This window comes from Elgaria multicarinata, chromosome 6 (assembly GCF_023053635.1).
Source record: "Elgaria multicarinata webbii isolate HBS135686 ecotype San Diego chromosome 6, rElgMul1.1.pri, whole genome shotgun sequence".
Lineage (NCBI taxonomy): Eukaryota > Metazoa > Chordata > Lepidosauria > Squamata > Anguidae > Elgaria > Elgaria multicarinata.
Window position 1 is genome coordinate 10,373,873 of NC_086176.1, and position 26,996 is coordinate 10,400,868.

Sequence of the window (26,996 nt, forward strand, 5' to 3'; positions counted from 1 at the left end):
ACCTTGCAGCCGGCCCACCTTTAAGATCTGTAAGTAGGGCCTCCAATGATGATCTCAGCACATGGGCCGGTTCATAAGAGGGCAGGCCAGCCTTCCTCAAGCTTTGGATTTGAATTCCCATCAGCCTCAGCCAGCATGGCCACTGATCAGGAATGCTGGGAGTTGTAATTCAAACATTTGGAGGGCATCAGATTTGGTAAGGCTGGGATAGGTGGCCTTTATATATAGTGCATTTCATGTGCTCAAAGCATTATTTCGATACTTTTTACAATACCTCTACAAGCAAGGCTGGTAGTTTTGTGCCCAAATTGCAGATTGGAAGCCAAAATGAAGAGAATGAGGCCATCACGCAGTGAGTTCCTGACTGAGGTGTGATTTGAGCCAGAGACTTCCTGGTTCACACTCTTGGGGGCATATCTCCAACATAGACCTAAACTGGTATTATCAGTCATTCCCTTGCCCAGAGGGAACTCTTGTTTTGAGGAGTGGAATGGGCTGAGGATCTGTAACAGAGGATTCCCAATGCTTTTGCCAAGCCCTTGCATTCTTTGGGGGAAGCAATGGAAGTTAAATTGGTATAAAACTGGTACATTTCAATTTCAATTACATAGGGATACATTTGGTGCCTGCCAATTCCAGTATGAACAAACCCGATCTGCAACTCCTGGACTAATGTGTAGATAAGAACACCAGCTTTTGCGCTTCTGGAATGTTCCGACGCATTTCTCGGCTCAAATAATATATCCAAACCTGTTTTAAAATGTGTTGTTTTAAAAATGCGTGTTTTGAGAGAAGTATTTCAAAACACAAGTTTAAATTCATATTTAAATGCACATTTTCATGCAGATTTTTTAAAAAAGAATTTCACAGATCAACCAAATGGACTTAAGGACGAGCGCAGGCTGTAGTGACACAAATGAGAAATAGACCAGTTTGCTCATGCCGAAATATAAATTTGTTGTGTAAATATGCCCTTAGCCTGTTCATTACCTCAGAAAGTAACGCTCATCTTCGGAATTCCTCTGCAGTTCAGATAAAATGTTGTTGCTCTGGGCCTTTAAGAAGGTATTTCATCCGTCGGTTCCCTGGTCTGCCGTGCTATTTATTCAGAGGCCTGCTTTTCCTTCAAGAGCCAAATCTCCATCGAATGTAAATCAGAATTTCCCAGCTGACTTCACTGAAGCTGAGGATTTACCATGCTGTGCTTAGATAGATCCCCCGTTACCTGTTTCAGGCAGTAATTAAACCATACTTAGTCGATCAATTTTCAAGCATTTTGGTAATGAGCCTTCATTAATTTTCACTCAGAATAAATTGTAACACTCCAGAGAGCGTACGTGAAGAAAAGGCGGGTGTCTCCGAATCCGGCCTTCCTCATCTAGCTGCTCTCATTCAAATTAAGTTCCATTACTGTCAGTGGGAAATGTACAGCCTCAGAGGGCCACAGTCCCCACCCCAGGTCAGATGACTCACATTTCATGTTGAAATGTCTTTCTTTTAAATCTCAAAGGCCACATTTTAATTAGAGGGAAGACTAGAGTAAAGGGCATTTAGCATGCTGTGCAATTGATTCTGTAATCGCTCGGAACCAGAAGTTATTTTTTTACTTTTTGAAACTAGATTAAATGGTCAGGGGTGGGGAACCTGCCCCCCCCTCCCAGGGACTCCAACTCTCATCATCTCAAGCCAGCATGACCAATAGTTAGGGATGATAGGAGTTGTGGTCCAATAACCACTGGTCCCCCCTGGTCTAGACGATTCAGGGCCAAAACAGATATTACTTTACAGTAGTTGCAGAATTCCTGATCTGAATTGGTCCCATGGCCATGGAAAAGGGTTAAAGCCCCGTACCCCTCCACAGTAGGATCTAGAGATCAGGATTGAGGGCTCTGCACCAATCCCAGAGTAAAATAATAGTAATAAAAAAAAAACCCCACATAGCTGTATTGGCCCTCACATTTCATGTTTGCTGAAATTATTGAAGCACATGGTGAATCTACATGTTATCCACAACATGGGAGTTCTGCCCCATAACATACTTAGTTTTCACAACTGTAACAGCTATTCCCTCACCCCAAGGAGTACTGGGAAATGTGGTTCTCAATTTCAGAGAAATGCACCATGTGCTGGTGTTATAAGGCGGGTAAGTAGCATAAACAATTAAGCAGGCTGGTGTATCAGTTATGCCTGTGCATTAGAAAGGCACACATTCTTTTCCTTAGAAGTTGTGTGGTGGTGTTGGTGTTAATGGACTCCTGTTGATAATATTTCTGTAGTCATAATGAGATACACAAATCTAATTACCACTGATGCCCTTAAAAGTGTGTGTGTCTATTTGTGCACACATACTGTTTTAATCTTGGGTTTATTACTGTTTTAATCTTCGATTTATTATCCAACAATATATGCAAGCTTTGAACCTTTGGTTTGTGAGGCTTGCCTATCCCCATGAAGTCTGAAATTGTGCCTCTGGTTTTAAAAATCTTCCTTCTGTTCCCCCCCCCCCCTCTCTTAGGAGAACATATTTTAACTTTCGCAGCCTGCGCAGGGAACGAAGCGATTGTGCGACTGCTCATTGAACATGGCGCCATCATCCGGGTGCAGGACTCCTTGGGTATGACATTTCCGAAGGGATCTGCAAGCCTTGGAGGAGACACGTCAGAAGAGAGTGTGGTCCCATGGGTCCCTGTCCTTGCGGTCCTGTGCCTCTTCCTTCCCATGAATAGCAGGAAGCTGGAATAGGCAGGCATCCCTGAGGCAGCAGGAGGCAAGATGCCAGAAGATGGGATGTTGAGCATCCTAGGCCCGTGTCTGTGGTAGCGTCATCCTTGTCGTTCAGGAAATCAAGGGCCCATTTTGATAGAATCGGTGGAATCCAGTGATACAGTTTTTCTGTGGGACTGCTGCCCCCCGCAACCCTTCCCTGCCATGCCCATGGAGAAGCCGCATGTCAGGGAGGGTTCTGAATAGCTTTCTTCCAGACATGCTGTTTTTTGTCTATGCTGGGAGTAGAGATGTGAAGGCCCAGAAAAAAACCAGAAAAATTCGGGGGGGGGGACGTTTTCCCCCCGTTTTTTCCCCTAAGCCTTTTTTGGGTTTTTTTCCAAAAAATTGGAAAAATTGAAAAAAAAATGAAGAAAAAACGGATTACGGGATGTTTTATTTTAGCATGATGAATAAAATGTTTAAGGCAAGGTGTTCAGATATTGACTTCTCCAAATGATTTCTAAAAACTGTACAGTATCAGATTATTACAATGTCTGTGTACCGAGGACAAGCAAGTCCTAGGTTGCAAACTGAGACTACAACTCTCAAATGCAAGAGGAAGATGCATTTCTGCCGCTAGGGGGCAGCACTTCCATGGACGCAGAGACTGAAACTAATACTGATAGCTATAGGTCAGGAAATGAGTCTGATTAAATTTCATGCATATTCATTGAATCTCCCCCCCCCCCATTTTTCTCAGTTCTTTTTATGGGAATGGGGACTTTATGTCTTGCCACTGGAGGACTAGCGGAGACAAATAATTTTCTTTGTTACTAATGTCGGTGGTTTCTTCAGTTGTTGTTTTTTAAAATTGTTCTTTGCCTGCTCCTCGTAAACTGGCAGAACCAAAGAGGTTCCTTACAGTTCAGGTGTTCCTAACAGTTCAGGAGCTTGTAGCTCCATTTGTTACCCCAAAAAAGTAAAAAAAGTAAATTAAATTTATAATAATTGTTTGAATACACCAGTTTTAATATACCAAATGTAATAATTTTATGCCAAACCAACTTGGACATAATTACATTTTATGTTCCTAAAGTAACAAAGTGACTTTCAATCTGTAAAAAGTGCTAAGAAAAGGAAAGGAACCTCTCGTGCAAGCACTTGAGTCATTGCTGACTCCTAGAGGGATGCCTGCTTTCGCTGACGTTTTCTTGGCAGACTTTGTAGCCGGGTGGTTTGCCATTGCCCTCCCCAGTCGTGGTTACTGGTTTCCCCCAGCTAGCTGGGTACTCATTTTACCGACCTCGGAAGGATGGAAGGCTGAGCCAACCTGAGCCGGCTGCCTGAGAACCAGCTTCGGCTGGGATCGAACTCAGGCCGTGGGGAGCGTTTCGGCTGCAGTAACTGCCGCTTACCACTCTGCATCACAAGAGGCTCTAAAAAGTGCTAATATTGCATTATTTCAATTTTTCTGAAAATTTCCCTTTTTTCCCCATGGCTTCAAAATTTCCGGAAATTTTACATCTCTAGCTGGGAGTGGGGGTTGAGCGGGAAAATATTGAAATACAATCTGCATTCTGAAGTCCAGGAAAGCCTTTACCCTAGCTCCGTCCAGGCATTCACAAAGGGGTTAAAACCAATGTGTGAGGAGAACCACTCTGGCTCCGCCCCTCTCCCTCATAGGATTTATTGTCCTCAATTTGTGGAGGCTGACAGTCTGAAGAGGAGAGCAGCCTGTAAATGTGGAGGCTTTCCACACGAGCCAGAATGTGAATTTTTCAGCATTCTGGCTCACGTGGGGAGTTTCCACAAGTACAGGAGTCTCTCCTCTTCAGACTCTTGCTCCCTCCACGAGTTGAAGGGTGGGACTGAAGTGTGCCTTCTCCAGATTTTAGCCACTTTGTGAACGCCTAAATAGGGCTTCTGATTCTGCTGGTGGTATAAACTAGGTTTAAGAACTAAACTACGCAATCAGAAGAATCACATTGTTCAGTTTTGGCTGGAGTCCCACTTCAGAATGCATATAGGGCAGTGGTTCCCAAAGTGGGTGGTATTGCCCCCTTGGGGGCGGTGGGATTGCATAGGGGGGCGTTAAGAGGCAAGGGAGCGGCAGGGGGGCGCTCGAGGTAGTCTTTTCCGAGAAGCGCCTCTCCAGAAGGTCTTAAAACCCAGGGATACTTTTATGGGAGAAGGTAGTTTGGTCCTAAGCCATATAGGGGAAGAATCCACACATGTATTAATACCATTTAAGAAGAGTCCTTTTAACGGTGAATTGAAATATTTCAAAAGCACCAAAACGGTAATGAAGAGACATACGCTGCTTGGTGTGCCCTGCCACGCCGGCTGCAAAACAGAGGCGTTCACTCTCTTTTCCCTCCCTCCCTCGGCAAGCCTGCAGTGGGTGCTTTGGAATAAATATTCCATTAATTGTTACTGTTTTGAATTTTATTGTTATTATCTTCCTTAGTGGGTCGTTGAAAACCACTATTCTGAATTATGATTTTTATAGTGTAGGGTAGGGGGCGCTGGGCATGAGTTTGTGGAACCAAGGGGGCGGTTACCTGAAAAAGTTTGGAAACCACTGATATAGGGGATTCCATGTTTGAATGTTTTCCTATATATTAAAAGTAAAACACAGTAAGGATAGGCTATACTTCTTTTCCCTCATGAATTTTTTTTAATAAAAGGGTGTGGGTGTGTTGTGTTTAATCCATTGAAACGTTCAGAGAAGTAATTTCCCACTTGCAGTCTAACTGGTGCAGTCTAGATAGGGCTCCTCCATTTGATTCTGCTGTTTATGCAGCTGGGCTCTCGGCTTTTTTATTTAAAAAGTGAAAAGACCCTCCAGGCTATAGGCCAGAAACATACTTTGCTGGCCTGGTGCATGAAAATTCCACACTTCAGTTAGTGTTGGGCTCTTCTTTCAGCATCGCTACAAAGGGTGCAAATGAGGCAGAGCATGGACCACCTGTTGCCTCTCAAATTCTCCCCAGGATACAGGAATGAGTCTTGTTTTTCTTTTGTGTTCCGGCAGGTAACTCCGTCCTCCACATCTTAGTTCTCCAACCTAACAAAGCATCTGCATGTCAAATGTACAACCTGTTTCTCTCCTTCAACAAAGAGGACAAGGACCTGGACTCGATTCCCAACAACGAGGGGCTCACTCCATTTAAGTTGGCTGGCGTTGAGGGCAACACTGTGGTGAGTCCATGAGCTTCGGTTGCTGCTGTTTGTTTTATTCAGTGTATTTTTATCCAACTATATTCAATATATTGAATACAAAATATTCAATGTATTTTTATCCAACTATAAAACTATGGTTTTATACTGTTGTTTTATATTTGAATTGTCTTAATTTTGTAAACCGCCCAGAGAGCTTTGGCTGTTGGGCAGTATAGAAGTGCAATAAATAAATAAATAAATAAACAAACAAACAAACTTTACCAAAATATTTCAAGGCCTTCAAGCTTACTAGACATATGCTAACAAACATACAACAGCCTTTAAGACATTAAAACAAAATCAACCATCGAATGATGTATAGAATCATAGAATAGCAGAGCTGGAAGGGGCCTAAAAGGCTATCGAGTCCAACCCCCCGCTCAATGCAGGAATCCACCCTAAAGCATCCCTGACAGATGGTTGTCCAGCTGCCTCTTGAAGGCCTCTAGTGTGGGAGAGCCCACCACCTCCCCAGGTAACTGGTTCCATTGTCGTACTGCTCTAACAGTCAGGAAGTTTTTCCAGCTGGAATCTGGCTTCCTTTGACTTGAGCCTGTTATTCCGTGTCCTGCACTCTGGGAGGATCGAGAAGAGATCCTGGCCCTCCTCTGTGTGACAACCTTTTAAGTATTTGAAGAGTGCTCTCATGTCTCCCCTCAATCTTCTCTTCTCCAGGCTAAACATGCCCAGTTCTTTCAGTCTCTCTTCTTAGGGCTTTGTTTCTAGACCTCTGATCATCCTGGTTGCCCTCTTCTGAACACGCTCCAGCTTGTCTGCATCCTTCTTGAATTGTGGAGCCCAGAACTGTATATTTTACAACTTACAGGTGCTTTGGACACTATGAGCCTATCCACACACTTGTATACTCAACATCTGTTGGGTAGTAGGATAATCCTTGTGTGCCCACCCCCATGTCCTGTCCTGTTTCCCTGGACCCACCTGCAAAGGAACAATGCGTCCTCTGAACTTGTCTGAACAGATTTGGGGAAGATCCCTGGACTGACTGACCGAGAGCTTAGTTAGGGTCCCTCTTTGGGAGCCCTCTCCCCAGCCTATGTGATTTATAGCAGTCGACCACTGCCACTGCCCTCAACAGCCCTCCTTCCCTGGTCTGGACAATATTGTACATACCTTAAGTCTTGTAGGGAAGATCATAAAATGTTGGAAGATGCCTTGCAGGCCTGGCAATGGACTGTACAAAAGGGAAAACTAACACATTGCTATTCTTAGACATTTTAGATTAGCCCTTCACTGCTCTGCTTTAGGTGGGCAGTAAAGACATCCCTGTGTTGCCCAGCATTTGTTGATCGCTGCTTTTATTCTTTTAGAGAGGTTTTTTTTAGCGCTATTTGTAATTGTTTAAGTTGTTTTAATATTTGGGGGTCTTGTGGCCAACATGCAGTCTATAATTTTTTAAAAAACCAGGATATCAAATTGATTGAGACAAAGAAATTGTTCCAGGATAAACATTTATGGGTATGAAAGAACAAAAAGGAAGGGAACTTTTTCAATATGTTGAATTCCCTTGGTATTATAGTGGAACTAAGCTCTGAGGAAATGTACGTTTGAAGGTATTGATTAAGGTTTGAGAAAAGACATAGATGCAGGGAGACTTCTGTAAATATAATTATGTATTGACATTTATTATAGGATTAATTATACTCTTTTTTCCCCTTTGGTTTTGTATTTTTCCAAATCTATCGTTCGAAAGAGAAATTGCCCCAGAAAGTGGTCATGGGGGCAGTTATACCATTCATAGCAACTGTTTGCACATGCGCCTAGTGTAATTGAGTTTTTTTTTTTTTTGCTTCCCATTAACCAGATGTTCCAGCATCTAATGCAAAGAAGAAAGCACATCCAATGGACTTTTGGGCCTTTGACGTCCACCTTATATGACCTCACGGAAATCGATTCATGGGGTAATGATCAGTCTCTCCTGGAGCTCATTGTCACCTCCAAAAAAAGAGAGGTATTTTGGGGGAATTGCACTACATACTTCTAGAATGTTGGTTTTCTAGTGGTCTTCTGGGGAGCCCTGGTTTTTCTTGGAAGCTTATCTAAGTTCTCTAGTGAGAAGATCAGTAATAGCAGACAAACTTTCCTGAAGGCAGATTATTCACAATTGCTGATATTCCCATGTACAGCCACAGGAGGGTGACCCCAGAATTCTCATGCTGGACAGTTCCATGGCAAATAGACAAGAATTCTGTGGCAGATAGGTTGTTGTACGAAGAGCTCCCTGTGGGTTGAAAGTTTGAACATCAGTTGTCCTTACACAACACTAACCTCTTAAAGAAGGAATAATACTTCTTAAATTGAATGTTTAAGGAACTTCATGTGCATTCTCTTGGTAGTCACAATAGCCCTTTAAAATAGGCCAGAATTATTATTCCTGTATTACAAATTCTAGGAGTTACGAGATGATGGCCATCCTAAGGCCATCCTAAGTGCCCAAAGCTGAGGTGAGATTTGAGCTGGCGACTTCTGGCTCACGGTATATATTCTGTTTCTTGTTACACTAAGCTTTATTGGCAATGATGTTTATATATAATGCTTTTATCAACGATGTCACGCTTACTCCGGTCAAGGAAGCTCGTAGTCTTGGCTTTATATTTGATTCCTCGCTCTCCTTTATTCCTCATATCGAGGCAGTAGCTAAATCTTGTCGTTTCTTCCTGTATAATATTGCCAGGATTCGACCATTTTTGTCTGTCTCTTCTGCCAAGACTCTCGTTCACGCACTGGTCATCTCTCGGTTGGACTACTGCAACCTCCTTCTCTCTGGCCTCCCCTCATCTCACATCAGTCCGCTGGTCTCTGTCCACCACTCTGCCACTAAGATCATCTTCCTGGCCCGCCGCTCTGACCATGTCACTCCGCTTCTGAAATCTCTTCATTGGCTTCCAATTCACTCCTGAATCCAATATAAACTTCTCCTGTTGACCTTCAAAGCTTTTCACGGTCTAGCTCCTGCCTATCTCTCCTCTCTCATCTCACACTATTGCCCCGCTCGTGCTCTTCGCTCCTCTGATGCCATGCTTCTCGCCTGCCCAAGGACCTCCACTTCCCTTACTCGGCTTCGTCCTTTTTCCTCTGCTGCCCCTCATGCCTGGAACGCTCTTCCAGAACACTTGAGAACTACCAACTCAATCACAGCTTTTAAAACTCAGCTAAAAACTTTTCTTTTCCCTATAGCTTTTAAACATTGAGTTGTTCTGACTCTATACTGTTAGCTTCCCGGTGCCTGTTTACACTTCCCTGTGCCTGTTTGCATTCTCTTTCCCTCCTTATTGTTTACTACAACTTTATTAGATTGTAAGCCTATGCGGCAGGGTCTTGCTATTTACTGTGTGGTCTATACAGCACCATGTACATCGATGGTGCTATATAAATAATAATAATAATAATAATAATAATAATAATAATAATGCTATTACAGCTGGGAGTATGCAGGCTTGGTAGCACAGTTAGTTTTTTCTCTCAGCTCTAATTCCAGTTCTTTTTGTACAGGCTCCTCATCTGTCCGTCTCAAATCCTCCTATCTTCTTCTCTCTTCTATAATAGCAGCTGCAGTCTAGGGTAGGTCTCAGTTGTGTCCTACTGCAGTTCCCAGGATTCTTGGAGCTTTCTTCTGCTTGTCACTATTAATTTAGTCTTTCACCTAACCTGGACAGGATCTATAGTACTGCTTTATAATGATTTATAATGGTATTGACAACTGTTGAGGGCCATGTCATTTCATATACCGTTTTCAAACCACTTTCAAAGTTAGATCTTGCTTGGTGTAGATCTATCTGGTCCTGGAGAACTAATCCTGAAAAAAAACTCACATAAGTAGACTTGTGGAAGGTTCAACACAGGCTGTTGAGGAAGTAACATCTCAGAGAGTCTCCCAAATTGAGACAGGGGCCCAGCGAGGCCCAACAGACTGTAAGGATTTACAAACTGAGCTAGGTAGACCGAGAGACACCAGCCCTCCAGACAAACTGAGGGACAGACAAATATCTTGACGTTATTAAGTCTGTGCCGTGGACCTTATTGTAGACAGTGTTGGAAATAATACACAAGTTCCTTCATATAGGCAACAATTGCGCCGGTTTTGAGCAGCCATTTGGTGAAGAGCTTCCATTGACCCTCAGTACATCTAAACATAACCTTCAACTTATTTGAAAGGGACAATAACCATTTTGTCACAGAGGGCAAATCCTACTCACCATAGTTATAATCAGGGAGGGGGGTGTTGTCAGTCCCTCACTTACACTTTATTTGAGGGGAGGGAGCCTCCATACCCAACTATATCTTCAAGAAAGGAAGTAGTCTCATCCCCAAATTATTTGGGAGGACTTATTCCATTATTCTTTTCAAGACTCCTCTATTCCTCCCTCTTTCCCTCTTTCACTGTAATTTCCCCCTGCCAGTTTCCCCCCCCCCTCCATTCTCATTCTCTCTACCTTCTCTTTACAAAAAGAATTTGGGAGCGGGGCGGGGAGGGGGGGAATGGGGGATGGGACACAATGGCCTGGTTCAGGCAACTCACTAAACCATGCTGCTTAACCACAAAATGGTTAATGGAATGCATTAAGGTTAAACCATTCCCTTAACCATTTTGTGGTTTAGCAGCATGGTTTAGCGTGTTGTCTGAACCAGGCCAGTGTCTTATCTATTTATGCAGTAAGGAAGAAAGCTTATTATAAACCCTGTGGGGCTGACATGCCAGTAGCCCTTGCAGCCATCATGCTCATGTGGTTATTGGGTCATGTTGGTTGTTTCCTCTATCAACCTCTCTCAGAACTCTGCTTTTTTCTAAAGTAATTGGAATCCAATTCCATGGAAGGGTGTTGGTGAAGCAATACTACTGATCTTATCTGTGAATTTATTCTGAAATTCACACTTTTAAAACTAGTAATTGACACATGCACTGCTCCAAGGTCCCATTCTTCTGAAAGCTAAAGTACTTCAGCAAATCGTCCTTTGTAAAATGCAGGCAGCTAACCAGTGCTAAAGAACTTTCTCCCCAAGTTATGAATAACACTGAGTTAGTTGTTTAATTCATGGGCTAGTATGGAGGTACCCTTTTAACGTGATTCAAGCACCTACCCTCTTCATTTTCAGTGCTACATTTCCTATCCTTGAGTGTTATTTGCTTTTGGGAGGCGTTTCTCCTTGGGGAGGAGGTTGAACAAAAACTATTTTACATCCTTTAGGCACGGCGGATCCTAGACCTTACCCCTGTGAATGAGCTGGTAAGCTTGAAGTGGAATAAATATGGAAGGCCGTATTTCTGTGTCTTGGCCTTATTCTACGTCCTGTATATGATTTGCTTCACAATGTGTTGCGTCTACCGGCCTCTGAAAAAACGAAGCTGTAACAAAACGCATGAAAGGGATAATACCATCTTTGTTCAGAAACTTTTGCAGGTAAGTCCTCTCTTAATGTTAGTGTGTTGAGGATGTAGAAATTATCCGTGATTTCCCTAACCAGTAGAAGAAAACCCACAGATTCAGAGTTGCAGATAGAGATCTCAGATACAGCATCAGGTTCCTGAACAGTTATCGGGGTGTGTAGAAGAATGGTGATGTTACAGTCAGAAGGAAGTCTGTGTTCCATGGGAGTCATTCCCAAATGTGTGCATAGGGTTGCAAATGGAGTGGGGAACTCTGATGAACCTGAACCTGACAGCTTGCATAGTCGCACGCTGTTCCGTAGCCGAATGGAAAAGTAGGATCAGCGCTAGTTAGGTCAGACAGATGCAGAGCAGATGGATGGGCTGTATGGAAGCGACGCTAGGCCATGGCTCCCTGGTGCGTTTCCAGTGCTTGTTTGCAGATCTACACGTTCCCTTCCCGTATTATGGGATTCACCACGTCAGCTCTATGGTGGGTGAGTGAGCCTCTGCCATGTAAATTGTGAAGCTTTAAGACACGGGAACCCTGCATGCTACGTTCTTTCAGGGAGCACCTCATGCTCCACATCAGAAAAATCAAGAGATGAGAACAACCGCGCTCCTGTACCTTTAGGATTTGTGTAGAAGAGGGGATTTTGGCAGGTACAGCGTGCCAAGCAGGGGTGAGAAAAGCTGTGCCTGTTGAAATTCTTCCTTTGGCCAACTACGAAAACCCCAGGATCCCTACTGCCTACCTTTGATCACCCAATGTTGGGAAGGTTTTTTTTCTTCCTAGCGGGCACAACTGATTCTCACACAAGATGCATTTGTACTGAGTTTGTATCACTTGTGTATCTTTTCTCTGTCTTATGGAATACGAGAAGCCCACTAACATCTAAAACAATGGCATTCCTATTGTCATCTGTCAGAATCTTGCTTCCAAGCAACCTGGAATGTTTGTTCTCCATCGCCTAACTGCAACCACCGGCACTTAATGCGCAGGTTGTGCAGGGATTGAACTCGTCTTCCCTTTTTAAAGACAGGCAGACTGAGACACAGAAGAGAGACAGCTAGAAATGTTCTTAAATTGGATGGTAAGTGGCTCACTTAGCTTGGAGCCAGGTTATTATTTTTTTCAAAGATGTGGCAATTAGATCCCATTTTCAGGCACAACTGGGAGTCATTTTAATATTAGTGCAAAGGGTTGTACGGTAATTCAGAGGCAAGGCTGTCTTTATTCAATCCAGATTTCTAAAATTCCTGTTTTTCTCTTTATTCTTCTAGATTTTACTGAATGAGCAATCCTCTTAGGGAAACCAGTTTATGATGTTTTATGTGTTTGTTTAATTTGACAAGGTTTGGGGGTGGGTACCAATAGGATGCTTATGGTTCCGTTCTGTACCTGTCCACAAAAAGCAAGTTCAGTTAAAAACAGCTCCCCTGCTTCTGGAAGATTCACAGGCCATTTGGTAGGTCTCCAAGAAAAATAGGATCTCAGGGTCTAGAGCAGCCACTGAGAACTTGCACCCTTACAGACGTGATTTAGTGCATCAGTGGTGTACTTGACAAACCATCCCTTGTCAGGGTGGAGCTGAGAAGGTATATTAAAAGAATCCAGGGCTTTAGAGGTCATCGCCATCACCTGGACCCGACCCCAGAAAGCAAGAAATTTGTTCCATTAAAGGTTTAGCTCTTGGCTTATGTGATGTTCCTAACAATATTGGTTCATGTTTTCTTTTCAGGAGTCCTACGTAAGTCCCGAAGATGATCTCAGACTTGTGGGTGAGCTCATCACAGTTATAGGAGCCATAGTGATACTTATTCTGGAGGTAAGAGGAATGATTTTCCCTTCCCAATCTTTGTGTGAGATAGGAGAGCACAAACTGTCCAAGTTCTGAAAAAAAAAAATATCAGCAAAATGATTAGCAATATTGCCCCATAGAAGCTACCTCTAAACCCTGTGATCTCGTCGCTGGAATCGATAAAAGATACTGTCAGAAAGTAATATCAGGTGCTATCTGCCGACATCATTCTTTCTGTTAGAATTAGGTTGCAAAGGGGAAAGTCAGGAAGGACCTGAGATGGAAGACTGGTTGAAACGAATGTGGAAGACACGGAGAATGATCCAAGTTACTCATCTTATAAGATTCAGAGAGTGAATGGAGGGGGCCAATTCTCTACTGTAGTTGGGTGTTGTTTTTATGTTATAGATTGGAATGGAAAGCTTTACCCAGAGGTTATAACTGACACACGAGTACCTATCCAGAGAAATAGCGCTTTAACCTCCCTTGACATCTTCTACTACTACTATTATTATTATTATTATTTCCCACGTTTTCCCTGATACTGGGAATCAAGATGGCTCTACAAATTAAAACATGTACAATTAGAGCAGCTAGAGATATGCAAAAATTAAAAATAAACAGACTGTAATATTAAAACATTAAAAACATTTAAAATACATTTTTTAAAAAATAATCTCCAACATATAAACCATGCCTGAACAGAGGTCCAGATTACCCACCGGCCTGCCGAAACAGCAAAGTTTTAGCCTGTCTCCAGAAACACACCAGGGAGGGAGCCCATCTAGCTTCCCTGGGCAGGGAGTTCCTGAGCCCCGGAACACGTTAGTTATGGGTATTTTAAGCCTCCTTAATGTCAATGGGAATTCAGTCTGATCAACCTTCTCTGGATCAAGGCTCTTGTCTTTTGGAATAAATAATAAGTTGTCCTTTTCATCTTCCATAGTAATATGTTTATTGTAAAAGAAGACTGCAATATTTCTGTTGAATGAAATATATTTAAATTAATGTTTGAAATCTGGTGAATGTTGACACTCCAAGATGAATGTTATGAATGCCCCAAAACTGGGAAACAGAGCAGGGACAGTCAGCTGAATGTGAATGCCAGAATTCACCTAATTTGGGGCATGTAAAATATACCTTTTAATCGGCCTAATCATCATTAAATCTATTTCTAATTGAATCTAGTACAATTCTAACCAATATTTCAGCAGTTCCTAATCGTGAAATCCCAGGGCTCAAGCCTATCAAGAAGTCTTTCCCCTTTGACTTGAGTGCCCTTCCTCCCATGTGATCTTGTGCTTACCGACACTATACTTCGGATAATTATTTACAAGCCTTCGCTGGGGCATTAAGAAAAGATCTTGAGGTCTTCAGCAACTTGAGTGCTAGTTTAACACCCGGGCATCAGTTGTGTTTTATTTAATAGAAGGCTGGATGGATATTTAAAGTAATTGTTTTTAAACACAACACCCAATTGATCAATGCATCTCTCTCAGATTCCAGATATCTTTCGTGTTGGAATCACCAAATATTTCGGGCAAACAATCCTCGGAGGACCTTTCCACGTCATCATGTAAGGTTTCTTTCTCGTGGGTTTATGGCTGCGGGACATGAACAAACCATAAATATGTGAGGCTCCGGACACAGGACTGATGTGCGATTCTCTTCCTTATTGTTGTTCCTGCCTCTGCAGCATCACATATGCTTGTATGATCCTGGTGACCATGGTGATGCGTCTCACAAGCACAGATGGAGAGGTGGTCCCCATGTCCTGTGCCCTGGTGCTGGGCTGGTGCAACGTCATGTATTTCGCTCGAGGGTTTCAGATGCTGGGGCCCTTCACCATCATGATTCAAAAAGTGAGTAATTAAGCAAGTCCACTGAGGAAGTGAGGTGTGGTAATAGATACGTCTTTGCTATCCACAGTCACTTGAGATAACATTTCAGCTACTCAGAGAAACTCCTAAATGTGAGAACTGTCCATTATTATTATTATTATTATTATTATTATTATTATTATTATTATTATGTTCCCCGTTCAGAAGCGTAGATAGCAGTGTAATATTGAATAATTGTTGCACATCCCATGCAATTCGGTCAATTATACAGCAGCCTGAATATCTGGTTTTCACCATTTTCCCCAAAGCACCAATGGTAATATCCTTAAACCTGCTGCCTCTTCAGGGCACTTCTCTGCAAAGGCAACTATGTGTTTTTTTGCATTTGCAGTGAAAAGTCAAGGATATTTGTGATATATGCCTACTTGTGGAGAGGAGGATGACTTTTGTGCAGGTGTAACTCCTGTTAAGTGCTTTTTGGGCCAGGTGGCACGAGGGGTGCACTGAACATTTCAAACAGGGATGCTCAACCCTGTAAGCACCACCACATTCTTCTTTGCAGAACTGAAGCCGCCTGCTGTGAGTAGCGCCCCCTCTTAAAGCCTGTCTGCACCGGCTATCCCATTCCTGTCCCCAAAGGGGGAAAGAATCGCCTTAGGGGAAAGAATGGAAGAGCAGGTGGTGGAGGGTTCCCTTGAAGTCAAGAGAGAAGCATGGGGGCCCCTCCTCCTTCCACGAGTGCTGGTGAAGTAAAAACACTGTTGCAGTAGTGATGTGGTTAGTGGAGGGTTTTCCCCCCATCGGGGATCATGGGGTTTCAGCCCCATGACCCTTACTGGGAAAAGCTGCTGCCGGCATCTTAGCAAGCAGAATGGGAACACGAAGAAGCACTCCACCACGTGTCTCCTTGCAGGGCTGGCGTGCCATGGGGGAGGGGGAGTGCAAGTCACTGCCAGGGGTGGAGGGGAGCACAAGCCGGCACTGTGCACCATTACCGGGAGCAGTGAACCATGAGCATCCGCCTCCCCCACCTTCCTCTCAATGCCTTGGACTCTTCTTTCAGAGCAAAGCTGTGGGGAGCAGGCAGCCCTGGGGACCACCTGAGCCACAATAGCACAGGCAGTCTCCAGGGCCACCTCCCTGCCAGGGCCTTGCTCTGCGAAGGACCCAAAAGAGTAAAGCCCTTGGGCGGGGCAGGCTCTGTGGAGAGCGGGGCTGGGCTCTTTTCTGAGTGCAGCCTTTGCTTCGGCAAGGAGCCGTCAGCACAGCTCTGCGGAGCGACACCTGCCCCTGCCTTGCTCAGAGTGAGGAACCGGGTGGGGGGTGGCGGCAGCCGCAGCTCCTCCCAAGGGTTGCCAGGGCTGCTTCCCAGCTGCTGCACTTCTGGCGGCAGTCTCCAGAGCGCCCGCCTGCCCTGTTGCCTCAGCTCGAGAAGCAGGGGGTGGCGGCGGCGGCAGCACTGGGACTCTCGGAGGCACAGAACTGGGATCCAACGCCCTCCTTCATCCACCACTTCAGGCAAGGGATTTACCTTGCCTCATAGGAGAGCCGGCCCTGTTACCTTGACCTTCTTCTCCAAGGGTTTTCCCCTCCCTTTGTGGGACAAGGAATGGGTAGCAAATTGTGGGAGGAATTTTGCCTTGAAAGCTTTCTCTTGAACACTCAGGGCACAGGAGATCCCGGGGGCAGGGAGCAAAGATCCCTCCATTTCTCCAGGATAACCGGGATGGCTTTTAGCCCGATTTTTCCTGTGGTTTTGGCATTGTCCTGAGACCGTGGGAGGTGTGGGCAGACGTCCCGGTTTTGTCCCAGCTCCTCGTGAGGAGCCAGGAACCGGGCACGGGGCACTGAGCTCTTCAGGCACTCCATGCCCATCGAGGGTGGGAGGGGGAGCACGATTGTGTTTTCTTTTCTTTTTCAAAAAAACTCACTTTGGCATTGGAGCGCTTGTGCGCTCACCTTCAGTAAAAAATGAATGTAAAAAATGGCGGGTGCCACATCCCTCGTTCCTCCCGAGATGTTGCGCTCGCTGTCTGTCCAAAGGGGAGGATCTCGTGAGCAGAAGACTGTGAGATCCTCCCTGCTCCCTCCTGGAACGCCGGGGGGTGTAGACATGCCCTCAGATAGCCTCTTGACAGGTTTTGAACGTTTGAATGGAATTGCTGAAAGGGCGGATTTATTTTCACGGTGAGCATCAGGCTGCTTGCCCACCTCTAATCTGCATTGATTGGCAGTTGATTCGGGGCACACCGAAGGGCATGCTTCGTCAGAGAATGCATAATTGTGGTATGATCGCTGCTGCCACAAGCCGTGGTGATCTGAGAAATTCAGGGACACCATCGGGGAGAGCAGGGCTACAAAATTATGCATGGTATGGAGAATGTGGACAGGGAGACATTTTTCTCCCTCTCTCAAAATACTAGAACCCAGTGGGGTCCTCCCATGAAGCTGATTGGTGGGAGATCCAGGACTAATAAAAGGAAGTACCTCTTCACACAGCGCCTAGTTAAATTATGGAACTCACTACCACAAGATGTAGTGATGGCCACCAATCTGGATGGAGTTAAAAGGGGGTTGGATAAATTCCTGGAGGTGAAGGCTATCCATGGCTACTAGCCCTGATACTTGTGTGCTAGCTATCTCCAGTATCAGAGGCAGTAAGCCTGTGTGCACCAGTTGTTGGGGAACATGGGTGGGAGGGTGCTGTTGCAACATGTGTCCTGCTTGTTCATCCCTGGCCGATGGCTGGTTGGCCACCGTGTGAACAGAGTGCTGGACTAGATGGACCCTTGGTCTGATCCAGCATCAGGGCTATTCTGATGTTCTTATGTTCTTAGGGCTCTCAATAATTGTTAACCCAGAAATCTTAATAATATCCTAATGCTAAACAATGGAGATCAATGGAGGAGGAATTTCCTTCCTTTCTGGCTTAAGGCTTCCCTGGACTATGTTGACCTTGATATGTATTTATTTGAACTTTTTATATCTTGCCTTTCTATCAGCTAATCCTCAAGGCGGTGAACAACATTAGTTAAAAAACACACTAATGTATTTCTTCGATTCTAAGACGCCATCGATTGTAAGACACACACTAATTTCAGTACCACCAACAGAAAAAAAGCTTTGATTCTAAGACATAATAAACGCACCCGCAATTCTAAGACGCGCCCCGTTTTTTGAGACGTTTATATGGGGGGGGGGAAGTGCGTCTTAGAATCAAAGATATACGGTATCAATAAAACCAAGAATGCACCAAAATGATGCTGGCCACAAAAGAGCTAGCCAAAACTCCACAGAGAGAATCGTTGGTTAAGAAAGGTTTGGGGTTGGGCTAAAGAGCCGTGTTTTGATTTTCTGATGAAATGGGAGCAGCAAACAACTTGGGGGGGGGATCTACACTACTGCCTTTAAAGCGCTTTGAAAACGTTTTGAAACCTGTACATGGAGTGTGTCCTGGGCCCCAACAGTTGTCAAAACTGTTATAAAGCGCTTTAAAGCAGTAGTGTAGATCCCCCCCTGGTCTCTCTAGAGCAGCCTTCCTCAACCTGGGGCGCTCCAGATGTGTTGGACTGCATCTCCCAGAATGCCCCAGCCAGCTGGCTGGGGCATTCTGGGAGTTGTAGTCCAACACATCTGGAGCACCCCAGGTTGAGGAAGGCTGCTCTAGAAAGAGCATCCCATAATTCAGGTGCCAGTCAAGAAACCCTGTCAAACGTCTCCACCTGTTGAAGTAAACAAGCAGCCGGTGAAGTTGGAATAATACTGGAATATTATGGTCGGATCTAGAAGGCCTTTGGCCTGATCTAGTAAGGTTTTTTATGTTCAGGTTTGTGGGAGGTAAGACCTGCTTGTTGATCCTCTGTGCTTTTGTGTGTGTGTTTACATGTGCAGATGATCTTTGGAGACTTGTTACGATTCTGCTGGCTAATGGCGGTGGTGATCCTTGGGTTTGCCTCTGGTAGGTGACACATTCTAGGCCTTTGTGAAATGGTTTCTTGGAACAGCTAGTGTTTGCTTGTATCAATATAATGCAGGTGAATGGGCACAGGGGCGCTGTATCACTGGGGCTAAAGGCAGAGAAGCCCCAGGATGGTCCTGGACCATGGACGGTTGAGGGCCAGGGGTAGGGGGAGCTCATTGAACACGTTCCATCTTGGGGTCTGAGACGTCCGGAAGCAAAACACACACACAAGAATATGGATCATATATATTTATAAGGCTTATAAAAAGCACTGACGTTTATGCAGAAAACGTCGGAAAGACAGCCAAACATACTGAACTCTAGGTATATGTTGAGACAAAGATTGTCAGAAAGTTAGCTCAGATGTCAGATGACGTCATGGGACACATAGAGCCTAAAGCTGGCTGGCTGGGTGTAATAAAATAAAGCACAAATAATAAAAATTTGCTGCTCTTAGAATATGCCGCTCGGCCCTTTCTATGGATATGGAATTCCTTAAAATGAGATGGCTACAGCTTTGGTACCGGTCCTCTGTGGTGCCCCCTTCCCTGGGTGCCCTGAGCACGTGCTGATGTTGCTTAAAGGTGAATCCAGGGCTGTTCCCACTGCAGGAAGGGCCAATCCTGGCAGCCGCCACCGACAGAAAGGAGCCAGGTGGGCAAGCGAGCAGGGAAAGGCACTAGCCTCCCCCCTTCCCCATTACAGGGCTCCGCTGCAACACAAACAAACAGGGCTGGGATGGGGCAGCCAGGGAGCCCAGTAATCCAGCATGCACAAGGAACAAAGGCAGCAATATCCTTAACTTTGCACTCGCTCCCCACGGGCAGCAAGCAGCATCCGGGCTGCCACAGCAAACACCAGGCAGGTGGCCCTTGGAGTGGTGGTGGTGGTGGTGGTGGTGGTAAATACTCCCGTGTCCCCCTCCCCCCAAAGCCAAAAGCCAGGAGGGAAAGCAAAGTGGATGGATGAGCGAAGGGGGTGGAAATTCCACTGCTTTACCCCCCCCCCCAACTTCCAACCAACGAAAAGAAGGTCATGGAGGGCAGGCACTTCCCAACACACAGAAATAGAGGGCTGGAGACCAAGTGCCATTCTCCACGCTCCCCACCCCGCCCCCCAGGTACAGATAGGAGGCTGAGCGACCCGATGGGAAATGCCCCCCCCTTTCCTGTACAACTCCCTCTCCGATGGAAAAAGATCCCAGTCCACTCCATCCTAGGGCTGGTTTGTATTCAAGGAGAACACTTCCCTTTCAGCACAGCCACCCACAGCTCACGCCTGCTCCTAGCAGGCACAGAATGAGAGTAAGGACAACATAACCTATTACTCTGGCCAATCAGAGAGCAAAGGAGGCTCATCAAAACTGCCAGTAGAAATCCGTAGGCTTAAAAATATAGAGGAACCGGGAGGTTTGCAGACAGGCCTTGTAGACATAGAAATCACCACAAAGGCACCATTCAAGGCCTCGTGGGCGCACTTGCATCTGGGAGCACCACGTTGGGGACCCCTAGTCTAAACTGCCTGGAAGCAGCTCTCCAAAGTCTCACCTGAGACCTGCTACCTCTGATCCTTGATCTGGCACAGTCAGGGTGGAATTCTTCTGCCTGCAGTGCTCTGCCATTGAGCTGAGAGGCCCCTCCCCCTTTTCTAAGAGGCCCCTCCCTCTTTTCTAAGAGGCCCCTCCCCCTTTTCTTTCTTACCGATTCTAAACCCCATCATTTTTCTTACTTTCTTTTCCCATTTAAAAAACCCAAACAACATTTGGAGATGAGAAATGGGCCTAAATAGATTAATTCTGCTCTGAAACGGGATTGGTAGTTTGGAGCACCACAAAAGCATGACTACAGAGTGGGGCATGATGGAGACGTTGGGATATTAATCCAGTTCCGAAGCAGTAAAATAACTCTGCGCTCGGCCCTCTGGGCATCCCCGGTCCCATGTCAGTGCTCATTTATCCTGCCACGGGTCACAGAGTGGCCTTGGCTGAAGCCAGGTCTTGAGTCTTCATTTGCATTTGATTGGGTTCATCTGATTAGATTCCGTATTCTTGTGGCGAGAATCTATATTCATTTGTGCTCGGCGTTAATACTGCAGTGGACCGACTGCTGCCTCTCGCCTTGCTTGGCATTTTGTTGAAAGAGACAATCCCCTTCTCCTCCTCTCTGTACTCGGCGGTTCTATGCCCACACATTTAGGTGACCACTTTATAGGTCTGACAAAATGGGCTCTGGCCCGTGAAAGGAAATGCTTCAATAAACATATTCATCTTCAAGCTGCCGCACAGCTTCTTGTTTTTACGGCAATAGACTAACGAGGCTACCCTTCTTGATTTTTCATGGCATCTGGCTGAGATGTTTGGGCCATCTCAGCCTTGTCATGCAAACAAAATAAATCAGTGGAGTCTAAAACGATTTTGAAGTTCTGCCAAGATTCTCTGCCGCTATTATTTATTCAGGGTCATCAATGGGTGTGGTGCTTCAGAGAGCTACATATAGAAATAAATACAATTGAAACAGTCAGGCCCTTGCTTCAAGAAGCTTAGAATCAAAATGTCAGCGGGGAAGTAGATAACAGAAAGGAAGGAAGGGAACAAGGAGTGAATATGACTAAACGCAACTACGTATGCTTAGATGTTGCTTTGGTTGGAGATGAAAGCTGCAGTTGCTGTCTTTTGCAAACAGCCCCACAAAAGTCGAGAATCCTGAAGACCCCTCCACCATCAGGCACAGAAACCCGAGAGGATAGGAATCACACACAGTGGCCATTCTTTATCGCCACTTATCTCTCTTCTTAGCAGCTATCCCTTCCTCCTTTCCCCCAGTCCCTGGGAAAAATTAGGCTACTGAAATTGGTGGGAATTACCTCTTGGTGAATAGGCACAGGATTAGGCCAAATGCTTTGCAGAGGAGGTGATTTTTGAGGTGGGTTTGACTGAAGAGAGGGCTGCCACATGTATGTTCTGGGAATGACTTCCATGCATAACTGAAGTGTAAGGTTGAATGATGAAGAGGCCTCACAGGACAATGAAGAGGCATGTGCCAGAATAGGCGAATGTCTTAAATGTGCTCATGGGATGAAGAGCCCCTCACACATGACAAAAGTTCTACACAAGTAAGAGATCCTTCAGGAGTATATTAACCAAGATCGGTTAGTCATGGAAGTTTCCGGGTCCTTTTCATAACATTGTCATCCTCCAGTGCCTCTCCCACTGATTTTGATGTTTATTCCTCTGGGATTTAACAAATATACACCACTATCGAAGAGCTGGTGTATTTCCTGGATAGTGGAATATTCCTGTAATGTTGCAGCACCATCTGCTGGCTGTTTAAATAGAACATATGGAATTTCCCCACCACGGGAACTGCTAAAAAAAAGGGGGGGGAGGAAAATGGGAGGCACGTTTATTGTGCCCATTGTAATCCCAGAATGGCTTCGCAAGAAGAAAGCCCAGTAAGGGAGCGGGTTTTATTGCTTGTTTAGAAAAGCTGTAAGTCTTCACATAGGAGATTTCTCTCTCAATCTCTTTTGCTTTCTTTCCTAGCATTTTATATCATCTTCCAAACAGAAGACCCAGATGAGCTGGGCCATTTCTATGACTACCCCATGGCCCTCTTCAGTACGTTTGAGCTGTTCCTCACCATCATCGATGGGCCTGCCAACTACGAGGTGGACTTGCCTTTTATGTACGGGGTCACCTACTCTGCCTTCGCTGTCATTGCCACCCTTCTGATGCTCAACCTGCTGATTGCCATGATGGGTGATACCCACTGGCGTGTGGCCCATGAACGGGACGAGCTTTGGAGAGCGCAGGTGAGTGGATAGTGTGGTCCTGTTTAGCTGATGATGTATGAGCGAGGGAGAGAAATGCGGAACGAGCGATGCCTTTTCCAGAACTAAGATCATGGAATCATAGAATAGCAGAGTTGGAAAGGCCTACAAGGCCATTGAGTCCAACCCCTGCTCAATGCAAGAAACCACCCTAAAGCATCCCTGACAGATGGTTGTCCAGGTGCCTCATAGAATCATAGAATCACAGAATAGCCAAGTTGGAAGGGGCCTACAAGGCCATCGAGTCCAACCCCCTGCTCAATGCAGGAATCCACCCTAAAGCATCCCTGACAGATGGTTGTGTTGTTTGTCGGCTTCTTTCTAATAAAAGCAAGCTCACACTGTTCACAGAAAAGGACCTCAGGAAATAGAGTATCAATGGCCTCTTAATAACATTGTATGCTGATAATCCCCACAGATGAATTGTTCCATGATTAAGGAGCAACTGAAATGAAGTCATTGACTCAGGCTCCTTTTGGAACTAGACTGGGATTTTATGACTTCTAGAATCCACAATGGATTGGATCAGTAATTTTTTGGAACTGTATATTTATTATTATGGAAACACGATCCCCACACATGATTTCTAACCAAATATTTTAGGTATGTTTGGTTAAAATCTTTGCTGTTACAAAAAAGGTTTTTTTAAAAAAGGGAAATCCATGTATTGGGACAAAGAAACGAAGGGGCGTGTGTTGGAGTAGTAGGTGAATCAAACAAATTGTAGGTTAACTTCGGGTTGTTTAACCCATGAACAACCCAAAGTGTTCAAGGTCAGATGTCATAGTAACATCCTACAATTGGGGCGTTCACACATTGTTGCTGCAGACTGGAAGAGACTTACACGCAGCAGACGTCCCCTTAAATCCCTGCAATTTAACCCATGATTTGCCTCTGAATGCTGCTGTTATGTGCGCACCAGGTCAATGGGAAAATGTGGCATAAAGACTCCTGGAATCGTTATGCAGCAGGACAAAAAGAACAGCATGTTAAAAATATTTCCTACAATGTCCATGGGGAGTTCCTACACTCCGCCTCCTCCTCAGTCTTATTGGCGCTTCTGTTCTTGTTTAATTGATTTTTAGAATATCTAGGTCCCCTTTCCACTGTGTAAGGCAGAATGTCGCCTCCTACACTGTCTGGCTATTTATTTTTACCCACTTTGTGACTTAAAAAGTCCTCAAGGCAAGATACGAATCAAACTTCAAATCAAACTTGGATCTGTGCTGCTTTCGTCTGCTACCAACAAGGACGAGGGAAGCCAAATGGCAGTGATCCTAGCCAGGCCAGGAGAAGGGGGCCTGCTCTCTCTCCTCTCTCTCTCTCTCTCTCTCTCTCTCTCTCTCTCTCTCTCTCTCTCTCTCTCTCTCTCTCTGATGAAGCGTTATGACCACTGATCTTTTCCAAACTGTGTGTTTCAGGTTGTTGCCACTACAGTAATGCTAGAGCGCAAACTCCCACAGTGCCTCTGGCCTCGTTCTGGCATCCGGGGGCAGGAGTACGGGCTAGGCGACCGGTGGTATCTCAGGTAGGTTTGACACACGTCATGATGGCGATAGCAGTAGACCTCCTGTGTCAAGGGAGGATTGCATGTGAGAAATAGGTGCTAACTCTGCCAAAGGACACTAGCAGAGTGTATATTAAGTATACACTACACTTAATATATTAATACACTAGCTGTACCCGGCCATGCATTGCTGTGGCTCAGTCTGGTTTATATTTATTTATTTATTTATTTATTTATTTATTACATTTCTATACTGCCCAATAGCCGGAGCTCTCTGGGCGGTTCACAAAAATTAAAACCATTCAAAGTATAAAACAACAGTATAAAACCATAATATAAAATACAATATAAAAGCTCAACCAGATCAAAACAGCAGCAATGCAAAATTACAAATTTAAAACACCCAGTTAAAATTTATTTATAGACTGTTAAAATGCTGGGAGAATAAAAAGGTCTTCACCTGGCGTCTAAAGGCATATAATGTAGGTGCCAAGTGAACCTCCTTAGGGAGCTCATTTCACAGCCGGGGTGCCACAGCAGAGAAGGCCCTCCTCCTGGTAGCCACGGCCATTGTCAGGGATAGTTTCGGCACTGCTAAGGGTCTTGCAGTTTTAAAGTAAGATTTAGTTAGAAGTAATCTGGAAGACTTTGGGCCTTTTGGGCCTCTGGAATGTCAGGATCTGTGTGAATTGATTTTTGTCAGCGTTCTCAGAGCAGGGATGGGGAGTTGCTCTACTCTCCGCAGCCACCTGGTTGCCTTGGCCTTGGCTGAGAAGCTGTCCATGAGAACCAGATAAATAAAGGGTGGTGATGCGGTTTGCAAAAGGATCACTCGGATTGAAGCGTCATCCTGGTGCCACCCTGTTTGGACAGGGGCACTGCTGAAAGGCCAAAAGCCCCTGCCTGTCAAGTCCTCTGGAAGAGGCCTACGCCTCCCTTTCTAAGCTGATGTGAAAGCAGTGGCACAGAACTCATTGCGTCTGTGGGTTTACCCTTCTCTGGATCTTGTGTAGGCCATGGCCGTGTTTGCAGAAGTTACCAACGTATGATCTGAGGTTGGACTAGCTCTCTTTGGGTGGTTTGTTAGGCCTTTCAAGAATTTGCTCCTTTGATTGCCTGAGGGATGTCAGGAATCATCCTCCGTTGTCATCCGGGTTTGGAACCAGTGTGTGGATTGAGCTTCCCTTGTGTTCAGAACCGTGGAGATGGCAATGGGGTAACCACATTAATGGGGATCTAATCCCGGTAGTAGTGATTAGCTTTTGACTGTTCTGGAATTTCTTAGAGCCTATAGGTACTGACCATCAGCTATATGATTTCTGAAGTGTCTAAACATTGAGCTTTTGCCGTGAGCTTTCCAGCAATAAAGAAGTCTCACTGATTTGGGTGTCCCGGGTCAGTTTGCCAGAATGTGTGCTTGACTGAAGGACTGGGGAAACTGACACATGTCACGAATGTACACACATGGAAAACTTTTCATAGGTATGGATTCCCCCTTGTTGGAACACAATTAGGGTGCTTGGCACTCAACCACAAAAACTCACATTTGAAGTGAGAGATAAATGAACATTTTTATATATTTCTACTGCGGGTGAACCATATTTTCATCAATCCTACATATGATGTCTGAGACTACTATTATATAATGTTCATAATCAGGCATACAAAAAGATTTGTTCTTCATGTTGATACACAACCTTTAACACATAGAAATAAAATTGCTGGATCAGCGCTTTAACACAGTGAAACAAAGCCTCAAACAAGGCAGAAGCCTCCAACGCGTAGGTAAATCAAAAATAGTTCATACCAAAATAATATACAGTGTATCAGCAATTAAGTAACAGCTTTATTTCGATGTGTTAAAGGTTGTGTATCAACATGAAGAACAAATCTTTTTGTATGCCTGATTATGAACATTATATAATAGTGTTCATAAGTCAGACGACATACGTAGGATTGATGCAAATATGATTCACCCACAGTAGAAATACCGTATTTCTTCGATTCTAAGACGCCATCGATTGTAAGACGCACACTAATTTCAGTACCACCAACAGAAGCTTTGATTCTAAGAAATAATAAACGCACCCGCGATTCTAAGACGCACCCTGTTTTTAAAGATGTTTATATGGGGGGAAAAGTGTGTCTTAGAATCGAAGAAATACAGTATATAAGAGAGTTTCGGCTACTGGGCGGTATAAAAATGTAATAAATAAAAATAAAATAAAAATGTTCGTTTATCTTTCACTTCAGATGTGAGTTTTTGTGGTTGAGTGCCAAGCACCCTAATTGTGTTCTGTTATTACAACCACAGCCTTCAGTTTATTATGTATTCCCCTTTTTGGATCAGACTAGGTGGATTAGAATAGGAGTATTAGGAGTTGTATTGCGTGTATTAGCACACACAAAATCCCACCTCCTTAATGTTGGAAGCCCTGCATGTGTACTTAGAATTTAGTTCTTCAGTTTTCATATCCAACATGTCAGTGAACCATTTTTTAAAGGGATTTAAAAAACAAATATAGACCAGGATCTTGCTCTTCAAACGTAAAATCCTCAAATTTAATCTGAAGTGTTAATAATCCAGGAAATGTGAACCTGCAACATGTCTAGATTGGATCGAAATCCCGCAGATTTATACAGGCACTTAAGTTTCTTTGAACCCACATTTTCGTTGGTTTTGTCAACATTGAGCAAATAATAAAGGTAAGCATTTAAGAGTCTAGTGAAGTCGTGTTCCAACAAC

The 26,996-nt window shown here is 44.6% G+C and overlaps 1 protein-coding gene across 1 annotated transcript in view; it reads left to right on the top strand.

Moving 5' to 3' along the window:
* The window catches only part of LOC134400592 (transient receptor potential cation channel subfamily V member 6-like), a 101,296-nt gene that overhangs the window by 64,344 nt on the left and 9,956 nt on the right, over positions 1 to 26,996 (top strand). The window contains exons 5-14 of the mRNA XM_063129016.1: positions 2,516 to 2,614; positions 5,741 to 5,907; positions 7,751 to 7,897; positions 11,133 to 11,345; positions 13,054 to 13,140; positions 14,613 to 14,689; positions 14,810 to 14,975; positions 18,846 to 18,912; positions 22,457 to 22,725; positions 24,165 to 24,271. Coding sequence (XP_062985086.1) covers positions 2,516 to 2,614; positions 5,741 to 5,907; positions 7,751 to 7,897; positions 11,133 to 11,345; positions 13,054 to 13,140; positions 14,613 to 14,689; positions 14,810 to 14,975; positions 18,846 to 18,912; positions 22,457 to 22,725; positions 24,165 to 24,271 — 1,399 coding nt within the window. The remainder of the gene's footprint in view (positions 1 to 2,515; positions 2,615 to 5,740; positions 5,908 to 7,750; positions 7,898 to 11,132; positions 11,346 to 13,053; positions 13,141 to 14,612; positions 14,690 to 14,809; positions 14,976 to 18,845; positions 18,913 to 22,456; positions 22,726 to 24,164; positions 24,272 to 26,996) is intronic.